General features: G+C 35.0%; 1 protein-coding gene and 1 long non-coding RNA gene across 3 annotated transcripts; one reads left to right on the top strand and one right to left on the bottom strand.

Annotated features, from left to right (window-relative positions):
• Window positions 1–869: 869 nt before the first annotated feature.
• LOC113056300 (RUN domain-containing protein 3A) lies at window positions 870–15,767 on the bottom strand. 2 transcript variants are annotated; one of them, XM_026222945.1, is made up of 12 exons: window positions 15,492–15,767; window positions 15,217–15,339; window positions 8,013–8,128; window positions 7,757–7,884; window positions 6,655–6,740; window positions 6,364–6,453; window positions 6,047–6,127; window positions 5,123–5,285; window positions 4,863–5,020; window positions 3,317–3,436; window positions 3,115–3,209; window positions 870–2,120 (listed from the first exon to the last, which is right to left on the bottom strand). In XM_026222945.1, the coding sequence occupies exons 1-12, from the start codon at window positions 15,497–15,499 to the stop codon at window positions 1,978–1,980; spliced, it is 1,311 nt and encodes a 436-aa protein (XP_026078730.1). In that variant the 5' UTR covers window positions 15,500–15,767; the 3' UTR covers window positions 870–1,977. The 2 variants fall into 2 exon arrangements, with proteins under 2 accessions (XP_026078730.1, XP_026078731.1); XM_026222946.1 differs by lacking the exon at window positions 15,492–15,767 and adding an exon at window positions 14,913–15,066.
• Window positions 9,670–13,258, top strand: LOC113056301 (uncharacterized). The gene is made up of 3 exons (XR_003277680.1): window positions 9,670–10,034; window positions 10,645–10,696; window positions 12,127–13,258. It is a non-coding gene; the product is annotated as an uncharacterized LOC113056301 (long non-coding RNA).
• Window positions 15,768–18,392: the final 2,625 nt, after the last annotated feature.

Genomic DNA, 18,392 nt, shown 5'->3' with positions numbered 1-18,392 from the left:
TCATCTTTTGTAACGGTGCGAGGTCATGCCTTGCCAGAGGAGGGGGTTCTGTCACACTTATGCTCAGTTTTACTTGGCATGGACTTTTAGTTTGCATTCACTAGTTTCTGTGTCTTTGTTCATTTTCCCGCAACTTTTTTTTTGGTTGTCATGTCTGTATCAGCTGTATGTATCATTAATTACCTTGAGTTCCGGTTTAAGCAGTCACTCATTGTCTGGTCACCATTATGTTTTGCTATTGCCTGTTAGGCAGGTGAACAGGGAATGTAAAATGAAACATTTAGTTTAGAACTTTATTCATCATCTTTGTCTGTATTTCTGCAGAAACTGTTAGTGTTTTACATGACATTTGTGTTTTGGGAGCTTGAAAATGCACATTTTGAAAATAAGTTTTCAAAGTGCAAGTATTTGAAAATGATACCATTATCATCTGTGTTAACTACAAAAATGCGATGTTTGTGGAAATGGTGTCATCATGCGCATGAGTTACATGTTTGCATAGTGTATTTTTACAAAGTGACATTGCCAACTACTGGTCTGGCATGTAAAATACAGCGTTATAAGTCATTTTTGTGGATCCTTGTCAAAAGATAATTATACGTTTTGAAGTAAAAAATAATGATAATAATTTGTGAATTAGTAATTCATGCATTCATTTTCTTTCAAAATCCTGCTGAGCTATCTCTTATCTTACCATCAGTTTCTATACCCATAAACAACAGTACAATGTATATACAGTACACCCAAAAACACTCTAAAAATGGCATTTGAATCAATCACTTGTCAAGAAAAACAAGAAAATACATTTAGAAAGTGGCTGTCCAGTGGAACAGAAGAGATGAACACAGAGTAAACAACTATGACTCACATTAGGACAAAAAGGCAGTTTTATTGCGATTTAAGTGATGAACAGCATAGTTTCCCATGGCTTTTTAAATGATAAAAATAATGGGCAAGGAATAAAAAAAAAAAGCTATTTTAGTTATTTAATGCTAATTGAGGGTAAACATCTGTCTAAGACAACACAGACACACATTCTCAAACAAATAGACTTTCAATTACACTGACAATGGAGGGGGAAATCTAGCTTATCAGTTTTATATGGTACCAGTGCAATAAAAATGAATGCAAGGTTTCAAAACTTCTGCTAATATACTGAAATGACAGTGGTCCACACACTTGCAGACATATTGCAATGATGCAACAACAGAAGACAAATAGATGTCAAACATACAGAACAATACAACAGTATGCAGATATATACTGGTCCATTTTTTTTGTCATTTTGTAATAGTATACTACCATCATGTGCAGAGTGATCCCATCTTCAAAGTTACGTCAAGAGGCAAGAAAAGAAGGATAAGGCAGCTATTCAGAAAATGTCTTTCATTTTATTACCTCTGTAATTGTACAGCAGAATGTAAAGACATACACATCTTCTTGTTTATCTTCTTAGTTCTTGCATGTTGTTTGGCAGAAGAGAGATGGTTGAAATGTGAGAATTTAAAAAATAAAGTGATGATAATGTTAAAATACTAACTAGTAACTATAATATGCTTTCTTTCACACATTTTTCATGGTAAATTTCTGACTGTAAGTGTCTGTATGGTTTTGTTTGTATGTGTTTTGTATGTATGTTCCCATAAAAGATTTTAAAGGGCAACAGAATGTGGGCTTTGAGACATGAAAGTCAGTCAGTGCATAGTCCACAGTTTGCCTTCACTGGTTACCACAACAAGCCAGGAGAAAGGTTTGAACAGCAAACACATTCAGAGACACACTCATCTGAAAAGCTCTAACAGGATAAGTCTGTGTGGAAAATATCTCCCATCATAACTAAAGAGTTCTAGCTATATTTGATCAATGATACTTTCGTGAGAATTAGTGTAACTGGCTGCAGCTGAGCCGCATTATCCTTGGATGTCTTAGCTGACAGTGCAGTTTCTCTCTGCTTGTACTGGTCTCATTTGGTGGTCCCTAGCTAGGGGTTAGAGCAGGACTGGGCTCTGCGCTGATGTTTACCAGGCACTCAGTCGACCTCAGGCTTGGCAGGGACTTACAGCTGGGTAAAGAGGACAGAGAACCACATAGGCCTAACATAGAGGGAGTGTATTCTTTTTCTGAAATGAAAATGGAAGAAATGGGAATTATTATTAAACGGCAACAATAACATTAGGACTACAAACATAGTTTACCCAAAAAATAAAAAATTCTGACATCATTTACTCTACTTCACGTCATACCAAACCTCTATGCATTTCTTTCTTTTGCAGAACACAAAATATACTATCCCCTGAGGCTACTAGGAGAGGATTGGTAGTGAAGTGAGATAACTGATGCTGGTAGGTCATGTGACCGTAACAACATGGTAAATGTAGTATGTCAGGCTTACATTTACACTACATACAATCATACTACAGAACATTATTTAAGAATTTATTGAAAAGAAGAAACTATGTGATTTTAGATGCAGCAAACATATTTTTGGAGGGGGAGAGAATGATATAGAATCATGAAGAATGATGATTTGGATGAAAGATTACGAGGGCACATGAAAAAATAATGATGTGCATGGATAATTCATTTAGATAAAAAATACAAAAATAAAACACTTCAGTGATCTATAAGAAATAGTTGTCAGTTTATGGTTTGAAGTGGTAGCTGTACATAGTAGCTGTTTTTTAGAAGGTCAATGGCTTGTCAAAGCAGGTTTAGATGGTTGTTCAGCTGGATTACCATGATGGGTAACTAGTCTGTTTTTTCCATGCCAGTCTACTGTATTAACAACCATTCCATGTAAATGTGGCACACAACAGTATGTAAACACAGTATGGTAAGTCAGTCTCTTCCTGTGTAAGTGGGTAGTTCCTGCTAGAATAAGCTGTAAAGAGGACCACACCTCATACTGATTCTTACTTTTGGGCACACAGTGCTGGTACACCATCTTGGTACAGCAACAAACTAGCTACCATGCTTCACAAACCTGCTTGACCACCTATTACTGTAGCTCAGTTGATCATCCACCTAAACCTGCTAAGCTAAGCAGGTTTAGCTTAGTCAAAACCAAGCTACAGTACCAAATTCAGCTTGTTGTAGGTGGATTTTAAGGTGTACCTGCTGTGCACCAGGCTTTTCCATTCAGTTTCCTTTCTGCCCTCTGAGAACCTGTGGTTAAGCTTATATGTGGTTCCGGGCTTGGAAAACTACCCCTAAAAGACAACAACAGACCCACAGCAACACCATAAGTATATTTGCTGTTGAATTTCAAGTCTGGGATTAAGTTGTAAAGGCCACATGAAAAGGAGCAACTAATCACCTGTGGTACAGTTTCCTGTCCTCTTGGTTGTTGTAGTTTTGGAGAGATGGCCATTGGTTAACAAGAGGGATTGAGAAATCCTTAGAGAGCGGATGTGATTCGCCTGGAATCAGACTCGTCCTGCGATACAGTTAAAGACAAATAAAGTTTATGGACTTATTGCATACGTGTGTCACAGATTCTACTGGTTTTAGCAGCCATCACTTCGAAATGAATCAGAGATGATCAGTAGAATGTTCTAAATGCAAAATGTGACATTTCATTTTACACTGCCTTTGCAGCGCCAACCTGCAATTGTTAAATGAAAGAGCTACTTCTACATGATTTAACCAGCATGAAGTAGTTTTGGTGGACTTAAGATAGTTTATTTGGATTTTACCATTATGTTACCATTTTTTCAGTGCATTTACTCTTACTTTATTACTATTATGGCATTACATCATCCTCCACAACCCTTAAAACCACGTGTCCTCAGACCATAAATCAATACGTCATATACATAAACATATGCATTCAACATAATATTATAATACATTATATATAATATTATAAGAAATCCTTAAAAGAAATCATGACAGCTATTAGTCTTCTGTCCTTCTGTGCTCTTTCTATAGCACACCTATTCTGAATTCAGCGAGGCACTGGTGAGATTTATTGTAGTAGTAATATTTTCTGACATAACCATAATCATATATACAGTCACATAAATAGTAAAGAAATTTTGGTCTTACTTCAATTTAGGGACCAATTCTTTCTATAAACTAACTATTAACTACGACTTTTGTCTCAGTTAACTCCTAATTTGCTGCTTATTAATAGTTAATAAGGTAGTTGTTAAGTTTAGGTATGGGGTAGGATCAAAGGATCTAAAATATTGTCATGCAAAATGTTATTAATATGTGCTTTATACTGTAAGTACTAATAAACAGCTGATATGCTAGTAATATGCATGCTAAAAAGCAACTAATTAATAGTTTGAATGAGTCCTTAAAATAAAGTATTACCAATTGTTTTATTCATTCATTAAAATTAATGCTGGACGTGTTATTTTTTACATACTGTATTTTCCGGACTATAAGTCACACTTTTTTTCATTGTTTGGCTGGTCCTGCGACTTATTTATCAAAATTAATTTGACATGAACAACGAGAAATGAACTAAGAGACATGAACCAAGAGAAAACATCTCCAGCCGCGAGACATAGAGCGCCCTCTCGCGGCTGGAGACGGTAATGTTTTCTCTTGGCTCTAAATGAATGCCACTTATAGTCCATAGCGACTTATATGTTTTTTTCCTCATCATGACGTATTTTTGGACTGATGCAACTTATACTCAGGTGCGACTTATAGTCAGAAGAATATGGTATTTATTTTTACAGTACATGTTTTTGAATCAGACAGATTTGAAATATATTGCGTGATAAGAAAAATAGAAGAAGCAGAATGTAGGTGAATATGTCTGAACTGATTAATCCAAAATAATTCCTTAAACTTTAAGGTCTCAAGAATCAGTGGTGTGTGTGTGTGTGTGTGTGTGTTTCTCTCACAGTTGTTCCTGCAGCTCCAGTATGATGTTCTCCAGTTCTCTCTTCTCTTTCTGGCTCTGCAGCTTCAGTTCTTCCAGTCCAGCTGTTAGTTTTTTATTCTCCATCTCCACATTCTTCAGCTGAGATTCCCGCAGCCTTACCAGCTCCTCAAGGTACCCCTGAACACAAATAAAACCATACACACTTTAGCACAACATACTATATTCATTTGAGCGTTACTCACCCACTATAGGAACTCTTGTTTTGAATGTGTGTTTAACCTTTTGTGCATTGACGATCTTGAACCTCTGCTCCATCTTGCGGCACTTGTTCCTCCAGCTCTCCTCATCGGTGACCAGAGGGATGTAAGGATGCTCGACACTGTCATCACTGTTACTGCTGTCCACACTCTGACCGTCCTCATCGTCACTAAGATAATCATAACTGAACCAAACACAACACAATGTCTCATAGCCAACAGAGCCGAATATTTGATTCTAGTCAATTTGAGCAACATTGGGCGGTCAAATATTTTTCCATATTAATGAATCTGACCCTAAGCACTTATTTCAAATGTCTCGTTTTACTCCATGGTCTTTCTTTTCATAGTAAACAAGGCGCCACATGTCATCATCCTCCCATTCATCCAGAGTTTATTTTATGATAACATTGTTATAATTAGTGATAACTGATTAACTGGCCAATACTTGACTAAAGTGAAAATATCACCACCAACCAATAACTGTAACTAACTTATATTCTTTCAGAAAACCATATGAACATCAAGCATTCCATTAGTATAAAGTAGGGCTGCACAATAATGTTTACAACTGATAATAATGATAATTTAGCTCCAAGAATATAATTGCAATTATTAACCACAATGGTTTTATTGGCGATATTTCTTTGACATCAGAATTATTGCACTTTCTCATAAGCAATTCTCAAAATCTTGCAACTCATGCATGTGGAGCGTGCAACCATGCAAGTTAATAGAAATGTCAAATAAAAACAACATTTTCAGAAAAAATAACCAGAGGGACAATATTTCCAAAAATTATGCATAATTAATTGAGAGAACAATTAAAATGCTATTAAAATATGATTAATCGTGCACCCCTAGAATAGAGGGATATAAATAAAATCTAAACATTGAAACCCACACCATTCCCTGTATGAAACTGTGTTGTATGAATGTTCTTCACCTTTGTGTGAATTTCAGATATGGAGTGTAGTCAATAACAGCCTCAGACTTCCCATCCAGAGCCTCCCCTTTCAAACAGAAGCTGACAACAAACACAGAACAGCAAGGATTACACAACACTGATTACATTGCATAACATTATAATTCGGTTCCAAAACCTGCATTAAAGTATCATATGCTTTACATGAGTGTGCTGTGCAGAGTTTCTTCCTATGTAGAACATTCCAAATCAATCACTTACCAGGTTCCATTTCAGCTGATTTTGAAACACAGCTTTATTCCTCAGTTTATTACCTCTTCCATCACCCACCCTCTTACCTAAAGTCAATGGCTCCAAGTCCGATGAGCATTCCGGTCAAAACAGATGCTTCTTCTCGGAGCATTATGGCACCTTCATCATAGAACCTTCTGTAGATACACATGCAATATATGAACAAACACAATCACATTATAGATGCACCACATTATGTATTCGACAGTGTAACATTCATAATGCCTGTCTACATTGTTATGTTTAAACTGGATTTGTGTAATGATTCCTGGGTGTGACTGTGTGAAAGAATCATATTTGTGGGTTGATTAATACTGAGTTTTCCCTTTCAGCCTGACCTGGTGGTGCGGCTATCTCGCAAAGCTGTGGCGATGTATTCAGACAGCCGTTTCTCCATCAGTGCAACTCGTATCCATGCTCTGCCCTAAAGACAAAGCCAAGCCAAGCTTCATCATACAAACCATATCAAATATATGCATGCATATACTGCAGGCACATCAATGAACACCTTTAAAAAAAAAATGAGTTGATTAATTGTCAATGAGAATAAAATCATGCTTTTCTGGAGAAAACCTTAAATTTTACAATTCACTAAAATACAGTACAGTGTTCTGTAACATTTATGCAAACATCTTTTGTTTCATAAACAGACATTCTTTACACAGCAACATGAAATACAGTGATGTGTAAAATAGTACCCCAACAAAAAATGACTGTACTTTGTCATAGTACAGAAGGATTTAATCATTTTCACATACCATGGTATTTATTTACTTACAAGGTCCACTTATAATGTTGGTTCCAAAAAGAATCATATTTTAGTATTTCATGACTACCCGTTTTTCTCTAATTTATTTATTTTTATAAATAAGAAAATAGTTTTAGTTCTGCAAGTTACATTATGTTTTTATATGTACACCATGCTTTTTTTATCTCAATACATTAAAAAAACGATTCCTAAAAGATTATTTCATCAAAAAAATAGTTTTATTCACCTTCATTTCATTCTAAACCTATATGACTTTCTTTCTTCTGTGAAACAAAACATATATGAAAATAATAATAATAATAATAATTATGAGTATAATTTTAAGAAAGTTGGTAACCCATGTTTTTGTAATGCTGCCTTCAAATATATGGGCTAAAAAAAAACACTGGGACATTTCTCAAAAAATCTAATTTTATGTTGCACAGAAAAAAAGAAAGTTATAAAGATTTGGAAGAACATGTAAATGAAGAAAGAGTTTTTATTTTTGAGTGAACTATCCATTTAATTCTGCTTCTTACTTAATGTACTCCATTGTACTTCTATCTTACCATAACTGTGGCACAAAAGAAGTACAGTGGATTTTTTTGTTTGTGTATTAAATTCAAGCATTAATGATTATGGTAATTACTCATTCTACTATAAATATTTTAAGTAGAGACTTGTGTTCCCACCTTTGCTCGTGAGGAGTTGATGTTCTCCATGTTCTCAATGCTGCTTATGCAGTTATTGGGCACTTTACTGCAGGCCAGACGGATGAAGTCCCAAAAACTACGCTGACCATCAAACCAGCTGCCGGAGCCTGCAAAAGACACGATGCGAGAGATCACCTTCGTTTGAATCACTGACTTAAATTCTGTATGTCCTTAATGTTCTTATAGAGGTAAAGTCTACTGCTAGTGTAAGTATACCAGTGATATGCGTTCTGACCTTTAAAGCGATGGCTGAGGATGTGTTCCAGAATAGCAGCGAAGTTAATGAACTCCTCAGATGAGTCATCGATGGGCTCAGCTGTGTACTTCTCTAGCAGTGTCTTCACTGAAAACCTGCCATTCGAACACAAACAATACAATGTTCTTCAATATGGAAAATAAAAGACCTGGTTTCGTTTTGTTTTAAGACCTAAAATACACCACTGATACCATGTGGGTTTGTTTTTCTTGTTGATTTCATCTGTATCCAAGATATTGTCTTTCTTATTTCTTTAAGTTTAACACTGTGTTATCTGCTGTAATGTTCTGCCTGAGTTTCCCTGGTTTCACCACTGGATGGCGTACTTTCAACCCCAGATCACCTCTGTATTAGAGACTTGTAGCACACCTGTATTGAATCTTTCCTAATTGCCCACCCTATTTAAATGCCTCACTGACTATTGTTCTTGTTCAGTCCTAAAGTCTTTTTGAGTATGATGCTGCCAAGGATTTTTGGTTAGAGAATTTAGCTGTCTTCTGTTGAGCGTTGCTTTGGATTTCTCTCTTGCCTGACATTTAAGGACAGAGTTTTTCTTTTCTTTTTTTTTGAGTAAAGAACTTTAGGAATCAGACTCTGAGCCTCTTTGTTATGTCCTCTGCATCTGGGTTTGACCTGCTTCAGTGGAGCAGTGGTTAGTGCCAAGGTTATACACGCCACATACCTGAGTTCAATCCCCATCTGGATTGTAACAATCTGCATTGTGGACCACAATTGAAATCCCCATACTTTCAGAAAGACTTTATACTTAAGTGTGAACTGAGTTTAATGTTTTCAGGCACTTAATTACTTACAATTAAACTTAGATGTTTTATAGTAAATATATATCACATCATATTGGTTAAACTTAAGTGTGATTTTTAACTCAATTAAGTAGAACGTAAGCATATTTTCACATATAACTTCACAATTACTTCTACTGTCTTTGAAATATAGTTAATTAAAGTGTACTGTTGTGTTTAATGTCATTTTTATGGAAACTTGACGGTCGGTCATGTATTTAAATATATTTGTAAATACACATTTGTATTTTAGTTTATAAACATTTGTTTATTACCTTTAAAATATATTAATTTTAAATGTACTGTCAAATAACATTATAACATAATAACATCATTGTAATGAGGGGCCAACGGAGTGAGGATCCATGTGTAACTTTATTAAAAAGGAAGAGTAGTAATACAGGCAGGGTAAATCACCAATACCCAGGGTTATCAGAGATGAGGCCAAAGCAGAGTCTGAGAACAGGCAGAGGGTCGAGGCAGGCAGCAAATAATCGTGAAACAGTGTGTGAGTCCGTCTTTCTGTGTGGCTTACATAGTCCCAGGAATGAGCAACAGGTGCACGTTCAATCAGCACAAGGTACAGGGTTATGGGAAATGAATTACGGGGGAAGAGTTAGTAGTCATGTGATGGTGCACTCTGGTGCCGATCAGGGAGAACCACAGAGGCCAGATTCATGATAATCATGCACGTGCTTTAGTATGTTAGTCAACACATGAAAATAAATGAACATCTTTAAAGGCTTAAAAGATTATTAAAACATCATTTAAAATGTACTTTTAAATTAAACCTTTTAATTTGACATTATTACAACACTGTAAAAAAAATTTTTTTTGAAACATTTTGGAAACTGACAATTAAATATTGACCCAACAAATTGCTTTCAAATAATTATCCCCAAACAAAAAGATGCATTGGGGTAATTTTAGCTTATGGTCCAAAGGTAAAATTAAAAATATATATTCTCTGAACATATTAAATTGTGTTCAGCCAATTAATCAAGTAAAAGTGAAATATCTGTGTTTGCTGAACAAGCCTTGCGGAGAAAAAAACGCACCTGAGAGAAACCGTTGGTAATGGTATAGTGGATTCAAATATATCTGCGCGGGAGAGTGAGGAGACTTGAGGAGTCGATGCTGAAGTACGACGACAGAAGTTCAGACATCATTTCAAAACAGATTTTTCTTCATTTAAGTTATGGTGAGTACTGAAATATGAATTTATTAAGTCTTGTTTACGTCAAACCGAGTGCAGGTCTCAATGTTTCAGCATAAAACCGTAAAACATGGGCATTAATGTTACACTACCGCGGCCATTACACTAACATTGGGTAAGGTTAAACGCATTAACGACTCTCCGAATGTTTTACTTGAGGACATAGTATATTGTAATGTCTGAAAAATGACAGACAAGGGAAGCTCTATTTCCGAAGTTTTAATCAGAACGAAGACAGTCTGTGAGATGAACACTGTCCCGGCCCTCCGATCTAATTTATGCTCCGAACTTACTTTGTTAACCCCATCACTGCCGGTGCAAAACAAACAGCAATTTCGCAACTATGAAGAGTCTGTGCGCTACAATATTTTCCTTAGCCTACATAACATTGTATTTTGCAAAATAACATTGAATTCACGCCTTGGTTTCATGATAGCCTTTTATAAACTAATTTAGTCCAATACTAATATCTCATTTACTATTTATTGAACTGAATAATTTTTATCAAACTATATTGTGATTATGATAAATGTATGAGACACTAGCTATTAGTTATATGTTTCTGTTATAACTTTTTTTTTTTCTCTCAATGTAGCCAAACATCCTAGGTCTGACTCAACGGAACGACTAACGTTACGACTTTCATAGTGAGTATTTAAAAGTTTTTATTGCATATTTGTTCATATCATATTCGTGTCAAATACCCTTAGCTCTTGTGATATTTAAATTGTGTTAAATTGCTTTATTGAGAGCTGCCATGAGACGCTTCTAAAATTTGTGACACTGTAATTCAGGCTACATAATTTACAAAGTGGTTGGCCAATTTGTGTTACACCCGTTTGACACATAGTCTGCAGTGCTTATGTGCATGTTGCAGTACATGTATGGCAAGCTATAAAGCTCAGAATTAGTAATGTTAATTAAATCACTATTTATTAATAGCAATCTGTTAATTAATAATTAAATACTGTTGGGTTTCTCACACAAACCGATCATTTCGTGTCAGACATCAATGTGTCAGTGACAGTATTTATATCACATTTGACCTCAAATCAGCCGTCCCCACACCATCACTTCTGGTAAGTGAGGTCAAATTACACAATATGGCATAGAGATATGCACGAAAGATCACTTGCGCCGCTTGCATCCCATTGAGATACGCCATATTGTGTACATGACTTTGGAACAGAGTAGAGTTGTAAATTATATTCAAATTAAATGCATATGTGGTGAAATTACTAGATTTATTAGAAATGAGATATATTTTAAATTAAAACTTACAACAGGCTTGACAAAAACAGCCGATTCTCATCTTTTCTTTTGTTTTAAAATCTTTTTTACAAGAAATCCTCCAAGAAAGGATGAGTGCTAACCATTATGTCACTTTTTTTTACCAAAATTTCAGGTATAGTGTCGTTTTCCTTGCTTTATCCAAGAAAAAAAGCCATGTGTTGACTTTGAAACAGAGTAGACTTTAAATTATGTGCATCTGTGGTGAAATTACTAGATTTTCATGTCAATACATGTTTATTTTAATGCGAACAATGTGCTGTCACTTTAATTTAGTGGGTCCAGCACAGCAAAAAATAGACTTAATGCGGAAATGCCGCACTGCTGCAGACATACCGCACCTGGAACACACTGCTGGACCGCATCCGCTTGCAGTGTGAAAGCTCTAACCGGTTAACATACTCACTGCAAATGGAGTAAGTGTGAAATGGGCATTAATCTGGGAACCCCTCCCTCAGAAAATCTCTACAAACTTGAACAAATGTTATTTTATATAATTGTACATCTAATTAATTTTTTCTAAAGATTTCTAACTCTTTTTATATATATATATATATATGTAACAGAAATTGCTCAATATTACTCTGGGTCTTTTGCCCTTTCAGCAGTGTGGACTTGACTATCACCAGCATGCTGGTCACACAGTCCACAGTTGGCTATATTTTCCAGTTGCTGTACAGACTTTCTGACAACTTTTCCCCATTTAGCTCTATCTTTAGAAAGCCTTTTTTTTTTTTTTTTTTGCAAAAGTATCATCTTTCAGCTTTTTCATTTATTTATTTTGCAGGTTTAGAAGAAGTCCATGCAGTGCTGCTTCTGCAAGTTTTCATCACCTCACCAAGACCTAATTTTCAACTTGCAATTGGTCAGTTAATGCAACTTCCTTTCCATGTTTACACCTAGAATGTGTTTGCATTTTCAAGACAATTGGAGCTTTAAAAACACATTTGTGGAGGGTACATCCAAAGACTGGCAACAAGGGGAATACCACATTTTCTTGTGATTTTAGGGAAATCTGCTCTCAATCAACATCTCTTTACCATTTAAGAGGACATCTTAAAAACCACGAGAGGGTTCATTGTCCATTTTTAAATTATAATTTTGTAGCAACAGTTACCGTACATTCACAGCTCATAAGAACAGGAAAATACAAATCCCATGGATTAAATGAATTAAAAATTAAATGGATTAAATTCTGGACATCAGTTTGTCCTGAGAACAGGTGCAATGATGCGAGTCCATCTTCTTCCTTAGGATGTGCATAAATAAAATATTTTATATTGTTAGTGCAGTTTCATAAATGTAGTACCTAAATACCAAAATGTCAGTGAAATTTCTCTAAACACTGATAATACATGTTTTTAAAATAATTGTGTAAAAAATAAAGTGGTTTTGTTAATGTAAGATCTAAGGTCTAATGAGTTTTGTGTATCTTGGAATCCTGAATTGAAATTCATGATTTTTATCTACTAAGGTCTACTGTGCAGAAATGTTCAATGTATTTACCATTTAAGGTATTTTCACAATACTGTTGTAGATTTGATCAAATGTATTAAATAAAATGTGGCAGTATGGATTGAGTGTTTAATGTATATATTTTTTTTCTTTTGGGGCAACGGGGAATAAACAATACAGTGAAGTTGCTTTACTAATATAAATTTACCAAAATATATTTTTAGTTTAGGTAAAACTAAAAAGGAATGCTACTACAATTTAAAATGTATAATTGGGCCAATAACATGGGTTGGTAACCTAATTTCGTTTCAATTGTTTTAACGAATTATTTCTAATTTAGCCAATGTTAACAGACTATTGCTACAATTGATAAAATTACATTTACAGAATTTCACTTGGGCCAATTGAAAATTTTAGATGTGACCAGTCACTAGAAAATTTTGAGTTGGGAAGATTATAAATTTTTTACAGTGAAAGTGAACTATTAAAAAGTGTACTTACAGTAAGTATCTTTAAAAACATACTCTTTTAAAGTACATTTAAGTGCTTAATTTATTATGATCTGCAAGTACACTACAAGTGCAGAGTCAATCAAGAGCAATTTCTTTTCACAAGGGATAATTATAAAAAGATAAGGTTATGTATAGGTAAAGCATTAACACAATCTATATCAAAGAGAATGTGTTTATATTTGTCCATACTAATACATTGTTTATTAATATAAAAAATAAAATTCAACAAGACACGAAATCTTTGATTTTTTTAAAACACTATGTCTGCGCTAAGTTAAAAGCCAGTAGCGAGAAGCAATGGTGAGGTAATAGCCAGTGATGGTCTGATGCATGTGTTCCGTTGAACTGTGTGGATCAATGCACTAAATTATTCTTTCTGATAAATGACTAAACCATTTTCTACTTAACTACTTATCTAAAAAAAGGCCATGAATACAACTGCTTCCAACTGAGTGACATACATTAAAGTACATACAGTACATTTCTTATGTATGAGTTCTACTGTATGTACAATATGCATATTTTGTCATGTTGTTAACGTAATACTGAATGTCACCTGCTTTCTTGCTTTGAATATTTTTAGGCTAAATACAGTATATTAAATGGGGCTTTTTAGAATCAAATCTGGGTTATGTGATAACTTACCTGAAAAACTACATCTAATTTTTTTCCTACAACTTAAAAATCGTCTAACATTGTTGTTTTACCTTTTTTTGTTTGTAAAGGCCATTTGACTTGTTTGTTTTGTAATCACTAGGTCAGTACTTCTGCCTATGTCACTTGTGACCTTTCCAATGTGACTGCATACTGCATAAAGTCGAACTAGTGCAAGACGTCCATTTGTAGTTAAAAAGTATACGCTTTATTATTCTTAGAGAATGACAGATCGTTTCACTAGATAAGAGCCTTATTCCTCATCTGGGATCATGTAGAGCCATTTGCAGCTGCACTGAATCTGCAATTTGGACCTTCATATTCTGTATCATTTACAGTGTCCCCACCCATAACTACACAAAATATAATTTAATGCATAATAAGGCATAGTCATACATGAAGCAATGTTACTCCTGCCAATGCCAAAACCCGCAATGACTTCACCGTCACAATTGTCCTGTTCACAACAATGACTCTTTCAGTACACAGCAGTACAATATGCAAAGTACGACATGACAGCCAAAAGCTCCCACTTTACTGAATATTAGGTGTCCTGACTCCTAACAAATTTTAATTACATGCAAGTATTTTTTTTATAAAACGTATATGTAAATATTATATTATAAAACATATGTAAAAACGTGTATGTGTACAATAAATGTTTTATCATTTTTTTTTAATGATTAAATATTAAGGAATGGAAAACCATTATTTTTTTTTTATTTATTAAATATTGATTTTATTTTTGTATCATTGTGACCCCTATTCTCTGTTCAGCACAGCGGATTCCCAGCGGCCCTGCTGCCCTTGCGGGAGGAAGGTTGTCGTCATAGCAACGACATCATCCGGGGAACACTGAGCTAAATCACATTGCGTGCAATGTCCGGTTTCAAAAATAATCTATGTATACACATTTGATAAAGCAGCCTTAATAATTAGCTTATAGACTCACATTGCGAAGTAAACAAAAGTTAGCCGAAGACCTTGAGCAATCCAAACCTTCGTATTCAGTGTTTACGATGTATAGCCCTCATAATACGTAACTCCAAAGCCGCAGATTTCGGTGAAAACGTCACGTTTGTTTTCAGCAAGCCTCTTCGTGATTTCTAAATGGATTACATTAACAAATGAAGCAGAAAAATACATATGTTCGGACTCATCCCTGTTTATGACAGACTGAAGAAGGCCATAAATATCGCAACATACATGGCCTAACGTTGCATATGCTATATGGCTTCTGAAAGCATCTCACCCACCTACAAACTGTGATGAGGTTTTTTCTCTCCACGGCGATGCTCCTGGAGAAGCCTTTCTTGGACTGTGCACCCATAGCCATCGCGGACTGCATGAAACTCTGCTCCATCCCACTGGACCCCTCCCTTACGCCACAAATACACACACAACCGCATTCAGAGACGAGGCATGGCAGGCGAAGACAGTCGATTTAAAATCGCCTTCTCCTCCACTGTTAAAGTGCAGACGAACAGAGAGACACTGATGGCGAACGTCTGCACCCCTCCTCTATACTGACCTCATCATGATCTCAGCATTCCCGGATCAGCAACAGCATTTTAGGATGATTCACACTCATTTAAACTCGCAGGAGAAGCGCTTCATATGAAACGACGATGAGATCGAATTCATAAGATGAATTAACTGGAAATGTTATTGCAGGTGGGTCCTACAAAGCTGGGATGCGCGTGAAGGACGTACGCGCAGACCTTTCCAACGAACCCAAGCAGCCGCTAGAGGGCTTCAGTCAAGACTGAGAGGTGTTAGCGACTGCCATGCTTGTTTTGTATTCATTTGTTTTATTATGCAACAATAACAAATACAAAGACATAACAAACATTAATGAGCAAAAATAAACAATAATAAGGGTTACAATGCACGGACATTAAAAAAAAATAATCTTACATCATCTTGAAAATTATATACACCATGAAAGTCTTGCATGCAATTTCTTGAGTTTTTCAAAGAAATGAAATGTATATCAAGATCTTTCTTAAAAATAAAAAAGTCGCATTTTTCTTGGAAAATCTGCACTTGTGAATATAACATTTAGCAAGAAAAAGTATTAAACTTACGTCCAAATTTAGAATGTGAAGGATCTAGATCCAAAGAGAATAAATAAATAAGAATTTTTTTTTGGGGTTCATACAGAAGTTTGTAGATATCTCAACTCAAAATATTTTACAATACACACAGTCCCAAAATAATTTATAACCTCTCTACAAACAGATGACAAAAAGAGCTCATAGGATGCTCATGACCCTGCTGCCAGTATATTACCGTTAATTTACTAAAAAGCCGCAATTCAGAATACAGTAATAAAACTGTAATATTACGGTACACTGCTGAAAACTCTGCTGTCAGTATATTAACATTAATTTACAAAACAGATGTAAATCAGAATATAGTAATATAAAACTGTAATATTACGGTACACTGCTGGAAACTCTGCTGCCAGTATATTACCATTAATTTACGAAACAGACGTAAATCAGAATACAGTAATGAAACTGTAATATTACGGTACACTGCTGGAAACCTTGCTTCCAATATATTACCGTTAATTTACAGAAGAAGCCGTAATTCAGAATACAGTAATAAAACTGTAATATTACGGTACACTGCAGGAAACCCTGCTGACAGTATATTAACGTTAATTTACAAGGACATCGTTTTTTTTACAGTGTACTGTTATTAAATTGAGCAACTTAATAATTAACTGGGTAACAAATGTGAATAATTTTGATAGAAACTTCAACATCTTTATTAGATATAAAAACAAATTCACAGAAGAATCCAGAAATCTTCCCATAAATTTGTTATTCCAAAAGCTTACACAAGCAGGCAAAGGAATTCTGTTAATTACTGAACAATTTTTTTGTTTGTCAAGTTGCTGACAAGCCATTGATTAACAAATAGATTAGTGCTATCAGAAATTGCAGGAGAGCACAAAGGACCTCTAGGGCCACAATCAGGAAGGCCTATCGTACCTAAAACAATGGTATATTCTGTAGGGGGGGGGGGGGGGGCTGAAAAGTTCAAAACAATTATTATTTTGGTTGCTGCAAAAAATAGCTATGTGGAGAAAATCATAGTTGGAAATAAGGGACCGGCATATTAAAGCCTGTTTAAGAAAATAAGAAAGAGTTAAGGGTATTTTAGATGTCATAATTGCAGTGCAATAAAAATTATAAACCTCCAACAGAACTGAAAATATTCTTTGGTGTAATATTCCAAAAGGATATACGGTTGTTTAAAAATGATATTGTCTAAAATTCATAGCTCAAATCCACCACTTGCCCAATCAGCTATCATAACACTTTTTTAATGAAGTGATTTTTAGTGAATTAAGTGAATTTTGTCCAGTGATCTACAAATCTCCTAAGAAATGTCCAGCGCCACTGCAGGGTAGATAACCCCAGATAACCCATCTGCTTTGGAAAGCAACACTCTACCTGTTACAGACAGATCCCTTTGTATCCAAGAATTTGTGTGACTAGAATGACTAGAAAGAATAAGAGACTCGAAATTAAGCTTTGATCCTTTTTTCTGATCTTTACATATAATTTATACCTACATTTTTAACTTCAGACTTGACTGGAATGTCACAGATTTTTAATAACAGTGGAATTTCAGTGTTTAAAGTAAGTGTTTAGTAATATCCCTTGTGTTTTTTAGGCTTTTACTTGTGAGGCACTAGCAAGTGGCCAAACTGGACTACAGCGATTGTCTGACTATTTTTATGCATCTTTACAGGAATAGTTTACCCCCCAAAAATGAACATTTACTGACCCTTGGGCCATCCAAGATGTAGAGGAGTTTCTTTCTTCATCAGAACAGATTTGGAGAAATTTAGCATTACCTTATTTTCTCATCAATTATTATTATTATTATAAATTATATATTTTTTAAATTTTGTTTGCAATGAATGGGTGACGTCAGAATGAGAGTCCAAAAAGCTGATAGAAACACGAATCCACAAGTAATTTACATGACAAACAGGGAAGATTTATTATGTATTATTATTTTGGCCAGAAGCAATGGTTAAAAAAGGTTGAAATGCTTTAATAATAGATTTCTTTATTACAAACAAACAGCTTTTTGCTTCACAAGAAATAATTTGGACTGTGAATGTGGATTACTGGGATGTTTTTATTAGCTGTTCTCATGGCACCCATTCACTGCAGGAGATCCAATGGTGAGCACGTGATAATACATTTTTCAAAATATGTTCCAATGAGGAAACAAACTCATTTATATCTTGGTTGGCCTAAGAGTGAGTACATTTCCAGCTAATTTTCATTTTTTAATACTAATGCCCATGTTTACCATACCAAAAACTTGATCGAGATGCAATTACCCATATATCCACTAGAGGTCCTCTTGTCAGCATCATTCAAATTGCTGAGACATGCAACAC

Source organism: Carassius auratus, chromosome 37, assembly GCF_003368295.1.
Source record: "Carassius auratus strain Wakin chromosome 37, ASM336829v1, whole genome shotgun sequence".
Classification (NCBI taxonomy): domain Eukaryota; kingdom Metazoa; phylum Chordata; class Actinopteri; order Cypriniformes; family Cyprinidae; genus Carassius; species Carassius auratus.
This window is presented reverse-complemented; position numbering and strand designations above follow the sequence as displayed.

Excerpts from the sequence above, each read along its gene's own strand:
- LOC113056300 (XM_026222945.1), bottom strand. Across the intron at positions 6,454-6,654 it reads CGAGATAGCCGCACCACCAG|AAGGTTCTATGATGAAGGTG; the intron begins GTCAGGCTGAAA and ends GTGTATCTACAG. Across the intron at positions 3,210-3,316 it reads GACAGGAAACTGTACCACAG|GGGTAGTTTTCCAAGCCCGG; the intron begins GTGATTAGTTGC and ends GTTGTCTTTTAG.